The following is a 25,453-nucleotide window of genomic DNA, read 5'->3' on the forward strand; positions in this document are numbered from 1 at the left end:
TTGATACCTTGTTGTATATTGTTATATATTGTTATACCTGTTAAAACCCAATAAAAATATTTTGGAAAAAAAAATTGTGTTTGTTATATTTGTGCCGGGCTTGCTGAACAACTTTGTGGGGGACTCACAAGGGCTGAGAGGCTGGTCAGGAATAGATTAATGTATAGAGAGAAAGACATTATATACTATACATGGAAATCCAAACATGAATGTCCTGCTTTTGTCTCTTATCTTACAGAAGAGGAATACAAGCAAAAAGAGATAGTGTTTGCATGCATTGTTCTGATCATTCTTTTTACCTTCCTCGTTATATGCCTCTTGTGCTTTTGCTGCTGCTGTCGAGGTGAGTACAAGCAGATTCATTCTTCACCTATTACATTCAGTAAATATTTGTGGGTGAATGTGTTTCTATATTCTGTGTAGAGATGATCTCCAAAGGGGGAGGGTAAAAAATGGGTCCCCCTTACTTGTTCTAAAAGTTTGGAAACATTTCTAGAAGCTGGAGGGTGAAGGCTAGGAGGGTTCGATCTGCATATTTAGGAGAACTTTGCCAATCCCCAGATGATCTCCAAAGGGGGGGGGGTAAAAAATGGGTCCCCCTTACTTGTACAGAGATTGCCTGTCCTGTTTTCAGGCCCAGAAGCACACCAAACAAACCCGGGCTCCAGTCTAGAGGTCTTTTTTATAATTTTTGCAGATTTTAGCCAAAAATACTGGAGGGAGGGTTGAGGGTGCAGGATGCCCGAGCCACATGTAGCACCCTCTAGCATGCTACCAGAATAGTGCAGGCAGTTTTATTGGCTAATGGCAAAATTAGTCTTTAATATGGGTCAAGAATTTATTACAGGTCAAGCTGGATGACTCATACATCAGGTCTCTGGTGCCTCCCCCTGGTTCTAAAAGTTTGGAAACATTTCTAGAAGCTGGAGGGTGAAGGCTAGGAGGGTTGGATCTGCATATTTAGGAGAACTTTGCCAATCCCCAGATGATCTCCAAAGGGGGGGGGGTAAAAAATGGGTCCCCCTTACTTGTACAGAGATTGCCTGTCCTGTTTTCAGGCCCAGAAGCACACCAAACAAACCCGGGCTCCAGTCTAGAGGTATTTTTTATGATTTTTGCAGATTTTAGCCAAAAATACTGGAGGGAGGGTTGAGGGTGCAGGATGCCCGAGCCACATGTAGCACCCTCTAGCATGCTACTAGAATAGTGTAGGCAATTTTATTGGCTAGTGGCAAAATTAGTCTTTAATATGGGTCAAGAATTTATTACAGGTCAAGCTGGATGACTCATACATCAGGTCTCTGGTGCCACCCCCTGGTTCTAAAAGTTTGGAAACATTTCTAGAAGCTGGAGGGTGAAGGCTAGGAGGGTTGGATCTGCATATTTGGGAGAACTTTGCCAATCCCCAGATGATCTCCAAAGGGGGGGGGGATAAAAATGGGTCCCCCTTACTTGTACAGAGATTGCCTGTCCTGTTTTCAGGCCCAGAAGCAAACCAAACAAACCCAGGCTCCAGTCCAGAGGTATTTTTTATGATTTTTGCAGATTTTAGACAAAAATACTGGAGGGAGGGTTGAGGGTGTAGGATGCCCGAGCCACATGTAGCACCCTCTAGCATGCTACTAGAATAGTGCAGGCAATTTTATTGGCTAATGGCAAAATTAGTCTTTAATATGGGTCAAGAATGTATTACAGGTCAAGCTGGATGACTCCTACATCAGGTCTCTGGTGCCACCCCCTGGTTCTAAAAGTTTGGAAACATTTCTAGAAGCTGGAGGGTGAAGGCTAGGAGGGTTCGATCTGCATATTTAGGAGAACTTTGCCAATCCCCAGGCAGTGGGCCTGGCATGGCGGCTGATCCGGTATGGATGGGTCATACTGGCAGGGGAGTCAGGTGGAAGATGGAGCATTGAGGAGACTGTCGTTGGCCCTAGAGGGGAAACCCTGCTGGGGGGGGGGGGGGGGCTCGGGCTGGCTTGGGAGGATCCTGACCGCAGTATGGTTGAAAGAAATCCTACCTTAGAAGCAGTGGGAGCAAGGAGGACAGTGTGAGTACATCAGCATGTTCAGGGACTTACAAGGGGAAAGACTGCCTCATGCAGCAACCTTTTCTGGAAGACACCGCTGTGCTTTCCTTTCTCTTGTCCTGGGTGAAGAAGCAGCCAGGTGGGCTGGTAGCTCCTGCAGGCAGTAGAACTTTTATCTGGATGCTACTTACTACAAAAATGACTACTTTCTAATAGACTGAGAATTCCTAGCTTTTGCATATTTCTTAAGAGACTGTCAGCCTCTGGGAAGGAGGACAGATCAAGACCTTGTACATAGGGGGAAGTTGTCCCTGGTTTTTGTTCTTTGATTCAATTTGGGCATCCCATATATCCCTTCACCCATCCGAGTTATTACCCCTAATAAAAGATGAAAAACAAAGCCAAGGGACTGACTTCTTGTGTTTGGATGCAAGCGGAGAATGCGTGTTGCCTGGCTGTGCAGGGGTTGGAGAACCATTTACCAGTAGCTCCTGCTTCCTGAAAAGTCTAATCTCAGCAGTATTAGAATTAGGCCCTTTAGCACAAGCCTCAATATAATGCCGATGGAGCAGGGGCAGCCAGGCAGATCTGTGACCCTATGAGAGCAGTCACAGTCCTTCTATAGTACCAACCGGTGTCTCAATCTCACAGAGAACCTCCATACCTGGAGCTACAGGTGAAAAATCCCACCTCTCCAACCAAGTTTTCACAGGCACATTTTCTCAGGTTGCCAGCATATAGCATCTCAAAGGTCTAGTAGCTGCCTCTCTGGAACACACACATGCTTCCTCCCACTCTATTTTCTGGAATAGACCTAGAGTCCCTCCTTGTATAGACCTAGAGTCCATCTTTGTATAGACCTAGAGTCCTTCCTTGTAGAGACCTAGAGTCCATCTTTGTATAGACCTAGAGTCCATCCTTGTATAGACCTAGAGTCCATCCTTGTATAGACCTAGAATTCATCCTTGTATAGACCTAGAGTCCATCTTTGTATAGACCTAGAGACCCTCCTTGTATAGACCTAGAGTCCCTCCTTGTATAGACCTAGAGTCCCTCCTTGTATAGACCTAGAGTCCATCCTTGTATAGATCTAGCGTCCATCCTTGTATAGACCTAGCGTCCATCCTTGTATAGATCTAGAGTACATCCTTGTATAAACCTAGCGTCCATCCTTGTATAGATCTAGCGTCCATCCTTGTATAGATCTAGCGTCCATCCTTGTATAGATCTAGCGTCCATCCTTGTATAGATCTAGCGTCCATCCTTGTGTTGACCTAGCGTCCATCCTTGTGTTGATCTAGAGTCCAGCCTTGTGTTGACCTAGAGTCCATCTTTGTATAGACCTAGAGTCCCTCCTTGTATAGACCTAGAGTCCCTCCTTGTAGAGACCTAGAGTCCCTCCTTGTAGAGACCTAGAGTCCCTCCTTGTATAGACCTAGAGTCCCTCCTTGTATAGGCCTAGAGTCCCTTCTTGTATAGACCTAGAGTCCATCTTTGTATAGACCTAGAGTCCCTCCTTGTATAGACCTAGAGTCCCTCTTTGTATAGACCTAGAGTCCATCTTTGTATAGACCTATAGTCCATCTTTGTATATAACTAGAGTCCATCTTTGTATATAACTAGAGTCCATCTTTGTATATAACTAGAGTCCATCTTTGTATAGACCTAGAGTCTATCCTTGTATAGACCTAGAGTCAAGTCTTGTATAGACCTAGAGTCCCTCTTTGTATAGACCTAGATTCCCTCCTTGTATAGACCTAGAGTCCCACCTTATAGAGACCTAGAGTCCATCTTTGTATAGACCTAGAGCCCATCTTTGTCTAGACCTAGAGTCCATCTTCTTTGTATAGACCTAGAGTCCATCTTTGTATAGACCTATAGTCCATCTTTGTATAGACCTAGAGTCCATCTTTGTATATACCTAGAGTCTATCCTTGTATAGACCTACAGTCAAGCCTTGTATAGACCTAGAGTCCCTCCTTGTATATACCTAGAGACCCTCCTTGTATAGACCTAGAGTCCATCTTTGTATAGACCTAGAGTCCCTCCTTGTATATACCTAGAGACCCTTCTTGTATAGACCTAGAGTCCATCTTTGTATAGACCTAGAGTCCCTCCTTGTATAGACCTAGAGTCCATCCTTGTATAGACCTAGCGTCCATCCTTGTGTTGACCTAGAGTCCAGCCTTGTATAGACCTAGAGTCCATCCTTGTATAGACCTAGAGTCCATCCTTGTATAGACCTAGATTCCCTCTTTGTATAGACCTAGAGTCTCTCCTTGTATAGACCTAGAGTCCCTCTTTGTATAGACCTAGAGTGCCTCCTTGTATAGACCAAGAATCCCTCCTTGTATAGACCAAGAGTCCCTCCTTGTATAGACCTAAAGTCCATCTTTGTATAGACCTAGAGTCCATCTTTGTATAGACCTAGAGTCCATCTTTGTATAGACCTAGAGTCAAGCCTTGTATAGACCTAGAGTCAAGCCTTGTATAGGCCTAGAGTCCATCCTTGTATAGGCCTAGAGTCCCTCCTTGTATAGACCTAGAGTCCCTCCTTGTATAGACCTAGAGTCCCTCCTTGTATAGACCTAAAGTCCCACCTTATGTAGACCTAGAGTCCCACCTTATATAGACCTAGAGCCCATCTTTGTATAGACCTAGAGTCCATCTTCTTTGTATAGACCTAGAGTCCATCTTTGTATAGACCTAGAGTCTATCCTTGTATAAACCTACAGTCAAGCCTTGTATAGGACCTAGAGACCCTCCTTGTATATACCTAGAGACCCTCCTTGTATAGACCTAGAGTCCATCTTTGTATAGACCTAGAGTCCCTCCTTGTATAGACCTAGAGTCCATCCTTGTATAGACCTAGCGTCCATCCTTGTGTTGACCTAGAGTCCAGCCTTGTATAGACCTAGAGTCCATCCTTGTATAGACCTAGAGTCCATCCTTGTATAGACCTAGATTCCCTCTTTGTATAGACCTAGAGTCCCTCCTTGTATAGACCTAGAGTCCCTCTTTGTATAGACCTAGAGTGCCTCCTTGTATAGACCAAGAATCCCTCCTTGTATAGACCAAGAGTCCCTCCTTGTATAGACCTAAAGTCCATCTTTGTATAGACCTAGAGTCCATCTTTGTATAGACCTAGAGTCCATCTTTGTATAGACCTAGAGTCAAGCCTTGTATAGACCTAGAGTCAAGCCTTGTATAGGCCTAGAGTCCATCCTTGTATAGGCCTAGAGTCCCTCCTTGTATAGACCTAGAGTCCCTCCTTGTATAGGCCTAGAGTCCCTCCTTGTATAGACCTAGAGTCCCTCCTTGTATAGACCTAGAGTCCCACCTTATGTAGACCTAGAGTCCCACCTTATATAGACCTAGAGCCCATCTTTGTATAGACCTAGAGTCCATCTTCTTTGTATAGACCTAGAGTCCATCTTTGTATAGACCTAGAGTCTATCCTTGTATAAACCTACAGTCAAGCCTTGTATAGGACCTAGAGACCCTCCTTGTATATACCTAGAGACCCTCCTTGTATAGACCTAGAGTCCATCTTTGTATAGACCTAGAGTCCCTCCTTGTATAAACCTAGAGTCCCTCCTTGTATAAACCTAGAGTCCCTCCTTGTATAAACCTAGAGTCCCTCCTTGTATAAACCTAGAGTCCCTCCTTGTATAAACCTAGAGTCCGTCCTTGTATAGACCTAGAGTCCCTCCTTGTATAGACCTAGAGTCCAGCCTTGTAATGATGAGCTCACATGTTGTGGCTGCAGTTTGTAGTGGCATGGCTGATGATTTCCCCTATGGCCATATATTGCTGCAGCTAGCTTGTTCCTAAAAGGGACAAGAAAACTTTCTCTCCCAGCTCACACAGCCAGGGGAACTCATTAATAGTGACACTATTTGGAATTAAACACACCTCCATACGACAAATGTTGGTGTGGGTGACAGATTCATGTACTTGCTTTAATGTCTATCTCTGTTAGTGTTACCTGGAGGAAAAGAGATTTTAATCTCCAAATACGGAAAGGTTTCTTCACAGTAAGAGCTGTGAAAATGTGGAATAGACTCCCTCCAGAGCTGGTTCTATCCAGCTCGGTAGATTGCTTTAAAAAAGCCTTGAGTCTTTCCTAAATGTAGGTAATATAACTGGGTATTGACATTTATAGGTAAGGTTGATCCAGGGAATATCCAACTACCTCTCCGGGGATCAGGAAGGAATGTTTTCCTCTGCTGGAGCAAATTGGATCTTGCTTTGCTGGGTTTTTTTTTTTTGCCTTCATCAGGATCGACTGTTGGTATAGGATTATGTATGATTGTATACATTTTTTTCCTCTTTTATTGGTTGAACGGATGGAGACTGTGTCTTCTTTCAACTAGAATAACTATGTAACCGCGATGGGGCTTAGTCATATGCCCAATCCATGTGAAGCGAGTGTATGGGGCGAGACGTGCGCCTTTTGGGGAATAGCACCTTCAATGGAGATGAAGGGACCTTGTGCACAGTGGGATTTGATTGGCTCTGTCTGCCATTATATAACAGATGTCCACAACAGGTACTTGAACCTGGGGCACCCACCGCATGTGGAGGTGCACTGAGGTCGGAGTGGTCATAGGAGCTCTCACTGCTCTTTTCACGAGGGTAGCAAAGCAGTGGGGAGTTTTGTATGTGTTTTGAGTGATGGGGACTGACGGGGACTGACGGGGACTGACAGGTCCGCTCCCCTTGTGATTGACAGCAGGCAATCGGTGGATCCTTAGCCGATTGAAAACCTGCTACCCGCTACGAAATGTTTGCGCTGCCTGCTAATAAATTACAAGGAGAGAGTTGACCTGATGGGGAACTAATGTCTCAGCTTTCCCATCAGGCTGCGCCCGCTGTCAGCTCCGCTGGTCATTAGGAGGCCGTTGGCTGTGAAGCTGACAGCGTCCTCAACAACCAGTAACAAGGAAGAGGCAGCAACAGCAAATATGCAGCTCCGCTACATTGTGTACAGAGAAAGGCACTCTGTCTATCTCTGTACGTCAAGATTGAGATGGTCTTAACCTCCTCACGCCGGCACCTCCCGACTCTTTAAGAAGCTTAAGATGCCGGGAGGTGGGGCGGGGCTTAAGATCATGTGACCGCCATGATTTACTGTCACGGCGGTCACGTGATCAGAAAACGTCTGATTGCATGCAGCGGTTGGGAACTTTCAGTTAGACGCCGGCCACCGTGTCGGGAGCTTGCAGGGCGTGCGGTATTGGCAAAGTGCTATTGAGCTCAATTCAACGCAAATATGCAGCCTCTTGGCGCTTAGGCCCAGGCGCAGAGAAGCCGCATATTGGCGTGTGCCTGGTGCCAAGGGGTTAATTTCCTCCTGTTTCAATATCTACAAAATGGAGGTTTTTGTTTTTTTATTTGGTGAATTAATAGCTTCACTTTGTAAAATTGGTGCTATTAGGAAGTACCTGAACTCCAGTGGCGGCTGGTGAAGTTTTAGGATGGGGAGGCGCCAGACCCCGCCCTTCCTTTTTGTCCCCTTCCACTTGGTGAAAATTGGCGTGGTCTCAGCAAAATAGTGGGCGTGGGTCTAAGGTGGTGTGGTCTGAGATGAACGAGGGATGCAGGGAGGGGGAGAGGGAGGCGGAGAGGGAGGGAGGGAGGGAAGGACAGCAGGCCCAGATCCTACTCAACAATATAAATATGTGTATTCTAGAAAGTTTAAATAATCAGCTGATAAAGATACTCCAAACACCTGGTGTTAGCACTTCAATCATCCCGGCACCATGGTTGTTGTGGTGTCAGGGCGATTGAAGCGCATTATTTCTATTAAATCATTCAACTCACCATAATGCAGAATCAGTGGGAGCCCTGAGCGTGTCACTAGCCACGTCGCCTGCCACCAGATGCCACCAGGTGTCCCCAGCGGAGTCTCTCCTTACATGCAGCCTGTGTCACATCAAATGCAGCCTGTGTCCCACAAAATGCAGCCAGCCTGTATCTCATCAAATAATGCAGCCAGCCTGTGCTCCTGTGTCCAGCCTGTGTCCCACGAAATGCAGCCAACCTGTGTCCCTGTGTCCCATGAAATGCAGCCAGCCTGTGTCCCTCTGTCCAGCCTGTGTCTATGTGTCCAGCCTGTGTCCCTCTGTCCAGCCTGTGTCTCTGTGTCCAGCCTGTGTCCCATGAAATGCAGCCAGCCTGTGTCCCTCTGTCCAGCCTGTGTCTATGTGTCCAGCCTGTTTCCCTCTGTCCAGCCTGTGTCTCTGTGTCCAGCCTGTGTCCCTGTGTCCAGCCTGTGTCCCATGAAATGCATCCAGCCTTGTGTCCCTGTGTCCAGTGTCACATCAAATGCAGCCAGCTTGTGTCCCTGTGTCCAGTCTGTGTCCCAAGAAATTCAGCCAGCCTGTGTCCCTGTGTCCCATGAAATGCAGCCAGCCTGTGACCCTGTGTCCAGCCTGTGTCCAGCCTGTGTCCCTGTGTCCAGCCTGTGTCCCATGAAATGCAGCCAGCCTGTGTCCCTGTGTCCAGCCTGTGTCCCACCAAATGCAGCCAGCCTGTGTCCCTGTGTCCAGCCTGTGTCCCTGTGTCCAGCCTGTGTCCAGCCTGTGCCCCTCTGTCCAGCCTGTGTCCCTCTGTCCAGCCTGTGTCCCTGTTTCCAGCCTGTGTCCCATGAAATGCATCCAGCCTGTGTCCCTGTGTCCAGTGTCACATCAAATGCAGCCAGCCTGTGTCCCTGTGTCCAGTCTGTGTCCCAAGAAATTCAGCCAGCCTGTGTCCCATGAAATGCAGCCAGCCTGTGTGCCTGTGTCTAGCCTGTGTCCCTGTGTCCAGCCTGTGTCCCTGTTTCCAGCCTGTGTCCCTGTGTCCCATGAAATGCAGCCAGCCTGTGTCCAGCCTGTGTCCCTGTTTCCAGCCTGTGTCCCATGAAATGCAGCCAGCCTGTGTCCCTGTGTCCAGCCTGTGTCCCATGAAATGCAGCAAGCCTGTGTCCCTGTGTCCAGCCTGTGTCCCTCTGTCCAGCCTGTGTCCCTCCAGCCTGTGTCCCTCTGTCCAGCCTGTGTCCCTCCAGCCTGTGTCCCTCTGTCCAGCCTGTGTCCCTCCAGCCTGTGTCCTTCTGTCCAGCCTGTGTCCCTCCAGCCTGTGTCCCTGTGTCCAGCCTGTGTCCCTCCAGCCTTTGTCCCTCTGTCCAGCCTCTGTCCCTCTTTCTAGCCTGTGTCCCTCTATCCAGCCTGTGTCCCTCTGTCTTGCCTGTATCCAGCCTGAGTCCCTCTGTCCAGCCTGTATCCAGCCTGTGTCCCTCCAGCCTGTGTCCCTCTGTCCAGCCTGTGTCCCTCTGTCCAGCCTGTATCCAGCCTGTGTCCTTCTGTCCAGCCTGTATCCAGCCTGTGTCCCTCTGTCCAGCCTGTGTCCCTCTGTCCATCCTGTATCCAGCCTGTGTCCTTCTGTCCAGCCTGTATACAGCCTGTGTCCCTCTGTCCAGCCTGTGTCCCTCCAGCCTGTGTCCCTCTGTCCAGCCTGTGTCCCTCCAGCATGTGTCCCTCTGTCCAGCCTGTGTCCCTCCAGCCTGTGTCCCTCTGTCCAGCCTGTGTCCCTCCAGCCTGTGTCCCTCTGTCCAGCCTGTGTATACTTACTTTGCTGTGGTGTCCTCTCCTGCGATGTCTTCTTCCACAGGCAGCAGCGATTCCGCTCACATACTTCCTGTTTCTTCTCTCGTGGGCGCAATGGGAGAGAAAAAAAGGAAGTGACATCAAACTGAGATCAATCAAAACCACCCGGCCGGCGGAAGCTACTCATCGCTTCACAAAGCGCCACAAGGCGGGCTAAATGCCGCAAATGAAGTGCCACGTTTGTAATCTCGTGATTGCATAGACGTGGCACTTCCCATAAGTGCACTGTGTCTGGCGTCCGAACACAGTGCACTGAAGGACCTTTTTTTGTATATTTTTTAAAATGTTTTTTTCTTTTTGGGACTGCCTGGAGGGGGGGGGGGGATGGGTCGGCGCCCATGCGCCCACTATAGACGGGCCGCCACTGCACATGAAAGTTACCAAAATAAAGAACAGGCATTTTTTAATGCAGACCATTTTAAAGGGCCATAGGGCTAGAGAAGTGTGGTTAGGGCTTTACTGAATTCCCTGTGTGCCCCATTTCCTCTGTGTTGTATCACAAATGTTTGCAAATGACATGAAACATTGCATGGTGATCTCTCTGTTAATTGCTTTGCCCTCTTGTGTCTGCGTCAGATCTGATTACTGTGTAGCTCTCACCTGCAGAGCATTAGACTGAGAGACCTGTGATTGTGGGATATGTAGTTTCTTCACAGAAAGTGTCAGTTCTCACACTACAGACAGACGTCATGCATTAACCTTTGCAGTGCCATGCCTCATGCCTCATATCTTAACGAAAACAGATCTATGTACATCTTATGCAGGTGAAAAACACAAGATGCAGGTTGGGAGGTTTATAATGCCTTTATTAAACATTTCAAATTGTAAACATTTTCAGGTAAAGATGACAAATCTTCGGAGAGTGCGGGGGAGGAAATTGAAATGCCTATACCAAGAGAGGAAGAAGAAGGTAAGTGTGGTGAGACTGCGGGAGATGGGGTCTCAGGGGAAAATTTCCTTCACAGTCTGTGGGATTTCATTATGTGAAGATAAAATTTTTTTTTATTTATTTTAGTGTTGGATAAAGTCTGGATGTGTTACACCCTCTGTCAGGTTTCTACAGCAACCTGTATCCCCATTGAGTAGACAAATTCTCTTTTTGTCCCTGATGACCATTTGTCACCGGAACAAGAGATGAGGGGAAATCTCCCAATGGGGACAAATGTACTAAAATAAGAATTCCCCTCATTTCGAGAGAGTTCCTCTCGCTTCCTGTTGGCTTCCTAGAAGTGAAGGCAAATCTCCTCAGCAGGAAACAGACAGCAAAAAAAATAAAAAATATAACCTGGCAGGGGTTCTAACTCTTTCTATTTCACCCAAAACTGCAACATAAGATACAATTTACATAATTCATTATTTAATCCATATACACCATCAAAAATGGGTAAAAGCTGATAAAATCATTTTTAATTTTGAATTAGGTATCCGCAATGTAGTTATTTACTGGTGATTGTCATGGTGTAGCAATCTCGACATGTTTTGCCAATTAATAGGCTTCCTCAGGAGATATACAATACCACACCAACAGGGCCGTCTTTAATATTGATTGGACCCTGGGCAAACATTTTCTTGGGCCCCCCTTCCCCCATACAATTTTGCTCTCCACATGCTCTGAGACATACAATAAATAGCAGCTAGACTTAAAGCGGGAGTCCGCCGGGAGTCCGCTGTTTTTTTTTTTTTTTAAGCCAGCAGCTACAAATACTGCAACTGCTGACTTTTAAAATAAGGACACTTACCCGCCCAGCGCGCCCGCGATGTCAGCACCCCGAAGCCGATCTCTTGATCGTCTCTCGGGTGTTGCCTCCGCCATCTTGGGTATGGGAATCAGGAAGTGGAGCCTTTCGGCTTCATTTCCCGGTTCCCTACTGCACATGCGCGAGTCACGCTGCGCAATAAGGATGGACCCGCTGCCTCTGGGATCTGTGTGTTTCCCAGCAGGCAGCGGGGGACTTTCGCAGAGAGCTATCCCGGAAGTGGGTGCAGATACCTGTACTGTACAGGTACCTGCACCCCCCTCCCCCCTGAAAGGTGCCAATTGTGGCGCCGGAGGGGGGGAGGATTCCAAAGAGCGGAAGGTCCACTTTAGGGTGGACCTCCGCTTTAAAATCAGTTTACTGTATCAGATCAGGCAACAACTGCGTTTGTTTTCCAGAGGTTACATTGTATCATTACCGCTCACTGACTGGTTCCTAGAGGTTACAGCACACATTACGACTCACTGATTAGTTGCTAGAGGTTACAGCTCATGATTTCTGCTTGTTGATTGGTTGCTAGAGATTACTGTACAGTAATACTGATCCCTGATTGGTTGCTAGAGGTTACAGCACATCATCTCCTCACTGTAGGGGGCATGATATACATATGCATGCCGCCTTAATTTACATATCTATGCAGCTGGATGCAGCTATTTACATATGAATGTTGCCACTATTTACATATGATTGCCGGTTATTTACATGTAAACACAGGGTCTGCAGATGAGTCATTTGTACAAAACAATAGAGCAGAGCTGGGCAGCATTAGTAGCAGCACTTCATACTGAGATATTAGGATACAGCACGGGACTAAAACTTCAAGGGGCAAGGGAATTTAAACTGGGGTAGTTGGCAAGTATGAGGCAGCTATTTTGGGCCCCACAACAATGACAGGGCCCAGGGCAGCTGCCCCTTTTCCCCTGCCTTAAAAAACGGCCCTGCACACCAAGCAAAACCTAGGTGAAGACCAATCCAAAAAGGATATTTCTCAAAAGTGGGTGAGGTCCAAACAGGACATGGTGGTCAAAGTCCCCAACAGGAAGGTAGCGCAGTATGTGATTGGCCGCCGCCTCTCGCTGAAAGGGCCTTGTACATATTTCTAATGCTAAGACTGGTAAACTCAGCATGTTTGGAAATACATCCTTGTGTTCACTCTTAATACCCTTTTGGTCTCCGTGGGAGAGATGACTGCCGTCTGAGTTTTTATTCCCTGCTATTTTGGAAATCTTAATGATGAGTTAATTCGCCCTGATTGTTTCTCCCAATCGCATACTGCTCTGCCTTTTTGTTGGGGACTTTGACCGTTGTGTTCTGTTCTGTTCAGACCCTACCCATTTTTTAGAAATATCCTGTGACGGAACTGATCCCACACTCAGATTGAGTGCTTCCGTCAGTATACCGCTTCCTAACTCTGTATATAGATATCAGATATTCCAACCGCTCACAAGCACAAAACAAGACGAGACTTGCTTAGCTGCTCAACATGGACTCATTTATTAGAACCAAAATGCCAAGTATTTATAATACAGTAGAAGACTAAAACCTAACCTAATTAGCATGAGCTAATTATCTAAATCAACACTCAGACTAGTTGACTGAGGGATAAGACTTTTCAGCTCCTAGCTCACTAACAATTCAATAAACATTACCATAAACATCAACACAGGGTTAATTAGCCCAAACAACAATGTGTGGAATACTATTACAAGCCAGACTAGACTCATTTACATTATACAAGCCAACAGACAGGTGGCTGGAGTTCATGACATTAGCATCTGACAGTGTGTGTCCCAATAGCATGAGGCAACACACATTATATATACATATATACAGCATTGAATCTGACTAGAACAGATTATAGTGGGGTTCTCATTCACCCTGTGCCCCTTAAAATCCAGGGCCCATAAGCAGTCGGCAAGAGGCTCGCATTCAGTCGTCTCAAAAAGCCTGTGTCCCGGCTAGGTCTGTCACATATCCTTTTTGGATTGTTTTTCAGCTAGTCGGTATTATGCCGCGTACACACGATCAAACAATCCGGTGGAAAAGTCTGGCAAACTCAAGTCCGCCAAACAATCCCCCCGCGTGTAGCCTCCGGCATACTTTTATGACCCGAAAGTACGGCAGACTTAGAATGCCGTGTTGCACTCCAATCTTCAGACCGGACTCGCATTTCGGCGGACAATCCGGCCGTGTGTATGCCAGTCCGCCGTACTTTTGAAATGAGCGGACTTTTCCCGCCCGGAGAAAAGTCCGCTCATTTTGAGCGGGTCTCCAGGTAGGCGGGGGCCCGCGAAGGAGGCATTGCTGGCCCCGCTGCCTGGTATGGACTTAAAGGGGAACCCCAACGCCGAACAAAATCGGCGTGGGGGTCCCCCCCAAGTCCACAACAGACCCTTGTCCGAGCACGCTACCCGGCCGGCCAGGAAAGGAGGGGCGAGCGAGCCCCCCCCCTCCTGAGCCGTACCAGGCCCCCCCACCCCAAAGCACCTTGTCCCCATGTTGATGAGGACAAGGGCCTCTTCCCGACAACCCTGGCCGTTGGTTGTAGGGGTCTGCGGGTGGGGGGCTTATCGGAATCCGGGAGCCCCCTTTAATAAGGGGGCCCCCGGATACCGGCCCCCCACCCTATGTGAATGAGTATGGGGTACAATGTACCCCTACCCATTCACCTGTAAAATAAAAGTACAAAAAAAACACAACACACGAGATAAAATACTTTATTACACAGCTCCGGGGGTCTTCCGTCTTCGGGGGTCTTCTCGCCGGACTCCTCCGCTATTGCGGCCGGAGAGAACGTCGAGTCAACATCTCCTGGAGGAGAAGAAGAAGAAGAAGAAGAACGGAAGGCGACGCGGCGGCGACAGAAGAACGGAAGAGGGGGACAAGACCCCCGAAGTCGGAAGAACAGGCCGGCGGCGAGGAAGAAAGCCGGACTCCTCCGCTAGCAAAAGAGCTACAAGAAGATAGCGGAGGAGTCCGGCGAGAAGACCCCCGAAGACGGAAGACCCCCGGAGCTGTGCAATAAAGTATTTTATCTTGTGTGTTGTATTTTTTTGTACTTTTATTTTACAGGTGAATGGGTAAGGGTACATTGTATTAAAGGGGGCTCCTGGATTCCGATAAGCCCCCCGCCCGCAGACCCCGACAACCAACGGCCAGGGTTGTCGGGAAGAGGCCCTTGTCCTCATCAACATGGGGACAAGGTGCTTTGGGGTGGGGGGGCCGCGCGGCCCCCCCTTCCCCAAGGCACCCCCCATGTTGAGGGCACGTGGCCTGGTACGGCTCAGGAGGGGGGGGGGCGCTCGCTCGCCCCCCCTTTCCTGACCGGCCAGGTAGCGTGCTCGGACAAGGGTCTGTTGTGCACTTGGGGGGGACCCCCACGCCGATTTTTTTCGGCGTTGGGGTTCCCCTTTAAGTCCATACCAGGCGGCGGGGCCAGCGATGTCTCCTTCGTGGGCCCCGCCTACCTGGAGACGCGCTCGAAATGAGCGGACTTTCCTCTGCGTGTGTGGGCGAGTCCGTTCATTTCAAAAGTAGGGCGGATAGTACGGCGGACTTAGTACGCCGTATTAGTCCGCTCAAAAAGTGCCGTGTGTGGGCAAGTAGCCCGTTCGGAAAGTCCGACGGACAGTCTGGTGGGAAGTCCGCCAGACTAAGTACGTCGGACATACCGCTACATGTGTACACGGCTTTTCTTGGTGTTGTATTGTATATCTCCAGAGGAAGCCTATTAGTTGGCAAAACATGTTGAGATTGCTACAGCATGACAATCACCAGTAAACCACTACACTGTAGATACCTAATTCAAAATGAAAAATTAGTTGATCAAATTTTACCTATGTTTGATGTTTTATATGGATTTGGTAATAAATTATGTAAATTATATCTCATGTGGCAGTTTGTGTTATTGGCACTTTAAAAATCCCAGCTCTTTTGAGCATTTTTTCCTGTTTTCTAGTACTCATATGGGATGCGGTGCTTGTGAGCTCTCCTCTGATCAGTTATTTCTTGTGGTGGCTCATATATCAGCCAACCAAGCACAATCTGTGCTTGATTAGCTGCGGTGGAGGGAAGAAGAGACATTTACGCCTAGAGACGTCTAGACACGTGATGTCTCTATAAAGAATACATATCACCTGCCCAATGCCATCATATAGGGGCTAACAAGAGGAAGAGAGAGGAAAGAAGATTGCTGGGTCCAGCTCTGTGTCCATTTTGTACTGTGGGTGACCCGACTGACTGGGGGGTGGGGGGGGGGGGCTGTGGGTGCATTGTTTGCCACCCCCCCAAAAAATATACCACCAGCCACCACTGTCTATATGAAACAGAATGGTATAGACTGAAAGTGCTACGTATTCATAATTATAGATACATTACAATATATATATTGTATAATGTATATGTAGTACTTTCAGTCTATACCATTCTGTTTTAAAAAAAAAAACTTCTTTCTAGGCACTCATGCACTAGACCACGCGCCTTCCTTTTATCTTTTCTACATATCACTAGTGGGCATAGGCAGCGGGTTGTGCATGACCAACTATATATTACCATCAGGGAAATACTGCCAGCTTTATTGAGGCAAATAAATAACACCGAAAGAAAGCTTTGGTTGTGTAAAAAAATAAAAATGATACAGTGTTACATGACCGCGCAATTGTCATTCAAAGTGTGACAGCGTGAAAGGTGAAAATTGGCCTGGGCAGGGGGGGAGGGGGAAGAAGTGCCTGGTATTAAAGGGGTTAAAGTAAATCAGAGTGTTTTAGGTGAACTTGTGGAAAATGTCTGAGATATTATCACCCATGAATTTACAAGCTCTATTGCTCAACATTTTGCTGAGCAAAATTACATATCATATATAATGACATATCATAATCCCAATCCCTGGGTATTAAAAATGGACGGAATCTATCCTAAAAAAAGTAGCTAGAAGAGAGGGATTTGACCATGAACAATGAAGGAAAGAAACAACATGGATTTAATCACTGGAAACTGTGGCCCCAAAGGGTCTAAATATGAATTTTTAGCAGTATTAAACCCTCTTTCCTACATATAACTAGTCGGCATAGGCAGTGGGTTGTGCCTGACACAAGTATATATTACTTATTACTATTGTAAGCTCTAATGAGCAGGGTCCTCTGATTCCCCTTGTACCAAATTGTAATGTAACTGTAATGTCTGCCCTCATGTTGTAAAGCGCTGCACAAACTGTTGACGCTATATAAAACCTGTATAATAATAATAATATTACCACCAGGAAAATACTACTAGCGCAGGAGAAAATTTTTTCTGTGATGCATATAGACAGTGGTGGCTGGTGGTATATTTTTTTTGGGGGGGGTGCGCAAGCAATGCATCCACAGCCACCCCCCTCTCCGGTCGGTCAGTTCACCCCGAGCCCACCCTTTTTGAAGCCGATTAGAGCCTCTAAAAACCCCATTGGAATCCATGTGCCTGGCACCCCACATGTAGATTGGGGGGCTGGATGCATAGATAGGGGGGCAGTTCCCCTACTCCCTGCATTACGGGCCGCCACTGTATATATATGAAGGAACATTTATCACAACTGGAGCAGCCAGAATCTGGTTCTCTTATGCACGGCAACCAATCAGCTTCTCTCTTACATTTTCAACGTTTAACTGAACAAGCTTATTGGTGATGCACAAGTGCTGCAGATTCCATCTGCTCCAGCTTTGATGCATCCCCCCCCCCTATAGTCTAATAATTGCTGCGCTCTATAGAATGTCATTGTCCGTTCTTTTTCTCCTCAGCTGTGTGACATTTATGTGAATTACAACAATGCCTTACTTACGAAGCAACAAATGAACCCTCAAGAGGTGACACATGTTCACCACATTTCTGGCTCTCTGATGCCCAATGAAGATGGTGAAGTACTCCAACAACCTGCAATATGAATTCATAGCTCCACTGCAACACAACATCCTCCTATCTGCTGCTGGGATCTTCCATTTTTCTATCTTTATCTGCTGCATCGGTTACAATGCTACATAGGATCTAGGTGCGTGTCTGTCTATGTGCCTCCATACCCTGTTTCCCCCTAAAATGAGACCTAGCGGTGATGGCTGCAATATAAGCCCTACCCCCCAAGTGAGCCCTACCCTGTTTCCCCCGGAAATAAGCCCTACCCTGAAAATAAGACCTACAAGGACTTTAACTAGGGCTTATTTGGGGGGTCGGGCTTATATTGCAGCCATCACCGACAATCACGCTAGGTCTTATTTTCGGGGGAAACAGGGTAGTATATGGAGGCAGCTTAGCGAATATTATAGCGCAGGTTTAGGTAAAACATGCTGTGAGTTATTGTAATGTGAATTGTAATATTATTTTTATATTAAATCAGAAATACTAAGTAGTCCTGATCCCAGCACTCAATGGATATGAAATTAACTGCACTTACAGCTACTAACAACAATGCTTTGCTTGCTTTTCTTGCACAGACACTTCACTCCTCCTGGTCAGGTCAGGCTCACAACAGTGGGTATTTGCATGTAAGGATACAAACGAAGGCTTCCATAGTGTTATACCCTTTATTAATAAACTCGCACGCTTTAGTAAAAGTTGCACTTACAAATGTAGCGGCCATAACCCTTTGCAGGGCGGCCTTGGCTTATTGGGCTTACCGGTTACCTCTGCTTGGCTTGTTCTTCCACGTCTAGGGGTTCTCAGGGTTGGTACCCAACAACTTGGACGCTGACACCAATAAAGTCCTTTTTGAAAGTTTTTATTTTGCAGTAGTAACATCCAATAACACAGTCTCATATAGGAACAGAAGGCAGGGGTGAAGAACGCAGGCACCTTGAACTGCAGATACAACAATATATATTGTATTCTTGTGAACTGCCCTTTGGGGATGTTGCGCAGCCATCGTGGGTGATGGCCACTTTGAACTTGAAATAAAACTTTTCCTATCGGTACCCTTAAAGTAAGCTTTTGTAGTTAGTTGGTTTTCCCCTTTCATAACCATTACAGGGGGTCCCCTACTTAAAAACATCCGACTTACAAACGACTCTGACTTACAAACGGAGGGAGATAACAGGAAGTAAGAGGAAATCTACCTCTAGGAAGGGAAATTCTCTCCTGTAAGCCCTTGTACACACGGTCGGAGATTCCGACGGAATGTGTCCGATCGGACCGTTTTGTCGGATATTCCGACTGTGTGTGGTCTCCATCGGACTGTTTCCGACGGATCAAGTTTTCCAACTTGTTGGTAAAATTTTCCCGACAAAATGCTCCGATCGGACATACTCCGATCATGTGTAGAGAATTCCGATCGGACAAAGTGCCACGCATGCTCAGATCAAATTCCTACATCAAAGCTATTGGCTACTAGCCTGAACGTAGTCCCGTCGTAACGAAATAACGTCATCACGTCGGATTTTCCGAGAACTTTGTCCGACCGTGTGTATGTAACAGTTTCCGACAAAATCCGTCGGACAAAATCCGACAGATTTGGTTGTCGGAATCTCCGACCGTGTGTACAAGGGCTAAGAGTTAATATGGGAAAAAGGTGTCTCCACTGATGCTTTATCACCAATCCTTGTTTCCCTAACAGCCCAAAATTTTCAAAATCCAATTATCATTGGGACAGAAAGTGAGGTGAAATCTTCTGTACAGGGGCACAGACAGCTAAACAAATGTTACAGGGGTGATAACCCTTCCCTATGTTATCCAAAAAGCTTAAAAATCGATTTTTTTTGGCTGGAGCCACACTTAAAAAATTTACCTGTTCTGACTTACAAACAGATTCAACTTAAGAACAAACCTACAGTTCCTATCTTGTTTGTAACCCGGGGACCCCCTGTACGTTAGGTCCTGGAGGTGGGTGGGATAAGTATTGATGGCGCCCGAGATGATGCCAGTGCAATAGTCCGCCCCTCTCACTTCTTAAGCACACAGTCGAGTAGCGCAGCCACACCCTCTGAAGACGGAATTACGAAACGCGTCCAGGGCGTGGCCATGCAAATACCCACTGTTGTGAGCCTGACCTAACCAGGAGGAGTGAATTACCTTTCCTCTGCATATCAATAAGGACTGTGCCGTCAGTGGGAAAAGTTCTTACTGCTTATTATTGATATCAAATACAGCAGATGGCTGATGGACAGACCTAACTTTGTCTGATGACAGGTTTATAAATGTTTTAACAGGACATGATTAATTCTGATTTTTTTTCATCAAGTGTTACTTTCTGTGTTTGCATTTAGCAAGATACAAGAGTGATTGACGTCTTCATTATATGTAATATTATATAGGTGGATAATTAATGTTATTTTTATATTGATTTTCATATTCTACATTCTTGCTGATCCATATTTTTTTAAATATAGAGATTTGTGTTTATGTATTTTGCAATAAATGTACATATTTGTTGATTTCTGTGAGCTTTTTCCTTCTGAATATGTCCTATCGGCAGCTCATATTTCACCAGCGTTGGCTGGTGAGTTCTTCTTTTGGGGGGGGGGTGGCAAACAACACCCCCCTGGTGGCGTGGCATGGCACTGAAACATCACACACCTTCCCTCCACGGGTGGTCCGGCACTTACCCGCTCATGTGGCGGGGCTGTGGTGTCCTTTCCTTCTCTCCTAGAGTTGGGTGCAGCGGCCGCGGCAGCTCCGGTGTCTGCTCCTCCAGCTTCCTTCGCCGTGTGTCTCCTCTTCTGCCAAAGCACTAGGCATCCAATGGGATCACCTGACCCTTTGGCCAATCGGGAAACAGGTCTCCTAATGGGCGGGGAGGAAAATTAATTCACTATGGTCACACACCTGGGTGGGCTTAGAGCGCAATTCTCTGCGCTCCAAGCCCACCCTTTTTTGAAGCCTATTAGAGCTGCTGGCAGGGCCGTCTTTAATATTGATTGGACTCTGGGCAAAAATGTTCTTGGGGCCCCCCCATGCAATTTCACTCTCTGGTTGCTAGAGGTTACAGCACATCATCTCCTCACTGCAGGGGGGCATGATATACATATGAATGCCGCCTTTACTAACATATCAATGCCAATGGCCACAGCTGTTTACTTATGAATGCCGGTTATTTACATGTAAACACAGGGTCTGTAGGTGAGTCATCTGTAAACAACAATAGGGCAGAGCTGGGCAGCATTAGCATCAGCACTTCACACTGCGATATCGGGACTCAGCCCGGGATTAAAACTTCACGGTACAAGGGAATTTAAACTGAGATAGTTAGCAATTATGAGGCAGCTGCTTTGGCCCCCATAACAATGACAGGGCCCAGGGCAGCTGCCCCTTTTGCCCTGCCTTAAAGACGGCCCTGGCTGCTGGCTCTAATCAGGTGCTTAAAAAAAACACCTCAGCCACATTGAAATCCATAGTCTGGCACCACTGATATGTAGATCAGGGGGCCAGATGCAAGGATAGGGGACTTGGCACCTGTGCACCCTCTATGGATGGACTGCCACTGTTTTTCACTGCAGCCACTAGGGCTCTGGTCCTATGGTACTTACTGTGTGGCCCTTAGGACCCCTGCATGTGCACAGTCTCCAACAGCTCCTATATCATGTCTGCAGTCTCTGACCATCTCTTGTTGCATATCTTCAGTCTCTGACAGCTTTCTGTAGCATTGCAGTCACTAAAAATAACGTATGACCCTTTGGGTGATGTAAGTGGCCACATTTGCATCCCCCTATTATCAAGTAATTTGACCCCCACTACACTAGAGGGAGCATTTTGCTTGACTCCCCAGTAGGGGATAAAATGGTGCGGTCTTCCTGGATTAGCAGCCGGGGGTATTTTTATTTTTTCCTGTTTCAGTATTTTTATTGAGATTTCAAGAGTGATAAAAAGCCATGGTTTGCTCACGCAGGGGCGACATTGAACAGGTATGTAAAGAAACATAACAAAAAACTGTTACCAGGACTATAGAGGACCAGGTTAAAAATTAGACATATGTCATAGACTATATTTTTCTGTGCCCTGGAGTACAGCAGTCTACATTGCTAGCCCTCATATCAGGAAGGAAGAGAAGAAGGAGAAAACTGAGAAAAAAGAAAAAGAAAAAGAAGACAGAAGAGGAGAGGGGCCCCAAGAGAGGGTGGGTTCCATGGATGTGGGACCTGTACAAGCAAGGTTTAAAGCCGACCATAACTAGTCAAGGGCAGGGAGGGGAAGGAGTAACTTAATCACGGTTCCCAGATTTTCAAAAATTTTGCATGCGAATGCTTCAATATACTGGACATTGCTCATCAATCAGCAGAGCATTCCATCTGATTTTTACCCCCTAGAAAGCAGAAGATGGAGTCTTCCAGGCCTGGGCAATGGCTCTTTGGTGGAGATAAAAAATTATGTGGCAACTTCTTCTAGCGTGCAATGAGGTCTGGTATAGGGCAATGTAATGCCGCGTACACACGGTCGAACTGTTTGACGTACTTAGTCCGTTGAAACACATTTCAGCGGACAATCCGCTCGTGTGTGGGCTTCAGCTGACTTTTTCAGCGTGCAGTCCGGAGTACTAAGAATTTTGGTTTTTCCAAAAATCTGTCCGTCATACTTTGGTTTCAGCGGACAATACGGTCGTCAGTATGCTAGTTCGACGGACTAAGAATGGCGCATGCCCAGAAAGGATTTACACGGCGGAAGGGTGCTTTGCTGTGTCTTGGACTTCCTATTTCTAGTCCCGTTGTACGTGCTGTACACGTCATCACGCAAGCTTTCAACGGACTGTTTGAGTATCCGTGTGTGGTCAAGTCCGTTCAGTGGAAACTACGACAGATTGTCCGTCGGATTGTATGACGGACTAAGTACGCCATACAATCCGCTCGTGTGTACGTGGCATTAGAGAGCCAGCCAGGCATCCTTTCAGACCATCATATGAAATAATGTCTGTAGCTGGCCAAAGACCCTGGACCAGAAGCCGATTAAGCATGGGCAAGACTACCATACATGTAGGACATTCCTCACATTTCCAAAAACATCTGTCACTGCTGCCAGGATAAGCATGAGCAAGTCTCTCCAAAGACATGCAGGTAGGTTAATTGGCTAATGTCCAAAAATTGGCCCTAGTATAAGAATGGGGACCTTGGATTGTGGGATCCTTGAGGGTAGGGACCGATGTGCAATGTACAGGGATAGGAATAATTGTAGACACTCAAGTTGAACTGGATGGATTGGTGTCTTTATTCAACTTTAATGTAACTATGTAGCCTAGCTGGGACCCAGTAGCACCGCAGGAGCACTTTATTAGCGGCCTCTAGGGTGGTAGCATTGAATGAACATTTTGCTTTCGTTGTCCAAGCCTTACGCCAGTCCTCCCCCTCAATACTGGATCCAAGGTCTCATAAGAAAGGGTCGATAAGGATGACCTACCATTAAGAGATGCATCAAGTGATGAGACCAGGGGACTCCCGGGGAATGTAGACAACTATGCTCAAAAGATGTCTTGCGAAAAGGAAAGGTGAAAGTACAACAGACCAAAAAAAAAAATTGCGCAATTACAAATAATGGAAGCCCTCCGGCCTGGGAACCTTGTGTGTCTCCTGAAGGGCCTCCCATGATGGAAACTAAGTGTGGTATTCTTTTTTTTAATCCATTACGTGCCCTGGGATTCCTGGCCATGTAAGCCAATGTGTCAGTGAAGTTAAAGGTTGCTAGGGACAAAATTAGTGGTAGCACCCTGTGTTTCCTTAGGAACCATTAACCACGGAAAGCTGTCATACCTAGAAGCAATAGAAATATAGTTACATAGTTACATAGTTAGTAAGGTTAAATAACGACACCAGCCCATCTAGTTCAACCTGAGTGAGTGTGGGTGTTAGTCTACAATTATCCCTATTTATTTAAGGTACCCATATTGCGCCGTCAATTTACGCAGCGCTCCACACATACATCGCACACTCACAACGGTCCCTACCCTGAAGGAGCCTACAATCTAAGGTCCCCAACTCACATTCATAAACTGGGGCCAATTTTGGACAGAAGCCAATTAACCTACCATCATGTCTTTGGAGTGAAGTATCACTTCTATATATGTTGTCGGGTTTCCGCTAAACAGGAGACGGAATGGGCAAAACTTTGGTCACTTGATTAAACATACCAGCCAAAGATTGGTCAGAACCAAGGTTCAGACCCAACCATTGACTCATCCCTAATTAGACAAAGATTGGGCAGTCTTTAAACTAAGGAAACAAATATGGCACTAATGGAGTGGCAAAGAAATATTACAAAGTTTATTAACCAGTTCCCATCCGGCCTATAGACAAATGACGGCGGAGCCGGACATTCACCGTTCCGGGAGGACATCATATGACGTTCTCCCCGAAATGGCAGATGACTGATCAGTGTACCAGCTGCTGCCGGTACAATGTGATCGCCATGGCCAATCACAGCAGATCACATGACAATTACACACAATGGGTGGCTTTCATTCATGCCATCCATTGTGGACTATTGTGTTGATCTCTGTGATTTGTCACAGTGATCACATGGTACAGACAGGGCCAATCACAGCCAATCTGTACCATGTGATTAGCTGTGGCCAATCACAGCTAACTACAATAGTAAACACTGAATGAATTGATTTCATGCAGTTACAATGGATGATCATAACAGTGAAATTCACAGGTATAAGCAATGATAATGTATTCATAAAAAGCCTGATCACTTCCCCAGAGTAGTGCAGTTACTCTAACTATGGTTACTATGGTAACACTGTATTGATCTGGTCACAGTATGTTAAAAAAAAAAAGAAAAAAAGAAAAAAAAGTAATAAAAAAAAAAAAAAAAAAAATATTCATTGCTTTATTTATTTTTTACATACTGTCACCAGTCAGTGTCCCTGATCACCGCCTCACCAGTCATCTGATAATGCTGTACTGCACTATTTTTTAAAATGTCTTTATTTTTCAAAAATTGTAACAAAAAAATTACATCTTCAAAAAACTTGTCATGCCTCTTACTAAATACCTTGCACTATCTACTTTTTTTTATGGGTCATTTGGGGGGTATTTGTACTGTTTTGGCATTTTTAGGGCCTCAAGAAATGAGATCGGCCGTCAGTAGTACATCAGGACTGATCAATTTTCAGATACTTTCCAACCGACTAAATAATATACACTGATTTGTGTTATTTTCACCAAAGAAATGTAGCTGTATGTTATTTGGCCTAAATTTTTGAAGAAAGATTATTTATTAGCAACATTTTATAATATAAACAAATTAAAAACACATTTTTTTTTTCAAAATGTTCTGTCTTTTTTTTTAATTTTGTTTAGCAAAAAAATAAAAACCCCAGTGGTGAATAAATACCACCGAAAGAAAGCTTTGGTTGTGTAAAAAAAAAAGATAAAAATGTCATATGGGTACAGTATAGCATGACTGCGCAATTGTCATTCAAAATGTAACAGTGCTGAAAGCTGAAAATTGGCCTGAGCAGGAAGGGGGGGGGGGGGTGCCTGGTGTTGAAGGGGTTAAAGTAAATCAGAGTGTTTTAAATGAACTTGTGGAAATTAGATATTATCCCCCATAAATGTAAGGCTCTATTGCTCAACATTTTGCCGAGTATCATAATCCCAATTCCCGGGTATTAAAAATGTACAGAATCTATCATTAAAAAAAGTAGTTGGAAGAGAGGGATTTGACCATGAACAATGGAGGAAAGAAACAACATGGATTTTAACATCGGAAACGCTGGCCCCAAGGGTCTAAATATGAACTTTTAGCACTAATGAACCCAGAAGCTAACATTTATTATATTTCAATCCTTAGATGTGATGGCTGCATTTTTCTTTTTTTTTAGCTTTCCTTTAATTGTTTTCACCTGGCAAACCAACCAGTAAGTCAGTTTTTTTTGCAGCAGAACAGGCTGTCCCACAGATGTAGCCGTTTACAGGGATGAGACAAACTATTTACCACTGGCAGGGGTACTTATAATGATCAGCTTTTATTTATTTATGTAAAACTCTCATTCCCAATGCTAAGACATACTGTTTTCTGTGATTATAAAGTGTGAGCTGGAGATTGTTTTCAATGTGTTAGTGTATCTAAATCT

The 25,453-nt window shown here is 46.0% G+C and overlaps 1 protein-coding gene across 1 annotated transcript in view; it reads left to right on the forward strand.

Annotated features, from left to right (window-relative positions):
* The window catches only part of LOC143981579 (uncharacterized), a 45,801-nt gene extending 25,978 nt beyond the window's left edge, over positions 1-19,823 (forward strand). The window contains exons 5-7 of the mRNA XM_077479546.1: positions 239-343; positions 10,515-10,586; positions 17,205-19,823. Of these exons, the coding sequence (XP_077335672.1) occupies positions 239-343; positions 10,515-10,586; positions 17,205-17,212 (185 nt within the window). The 3' untranslated portion in view covers positions 17,213-19,823. The remainder of the gene's footprint in view (positions 1-238; positions 344-10,514; positions 10,587-17,204) is intronic.
* Positions 19,824-25,453: the final 5,630 nt, after the last annotated feature.

The sequence above is a fragment of the Lithobates pipiens genome, unplaced genomic scaffold (assembly GCF_037356315.1).
Source record: "Lithobates pipiens isolate NorthernLeopardFrog02 unplaced genomic scaffold, aLitPip1_a1.2 Scaffold_16, whole genome shotgun sequence".
NCBI lineage: Eukaryota > Metazoa > Chordata > Amphibia > Anura > Ranidae > Lithobates > Lithobates pipiens.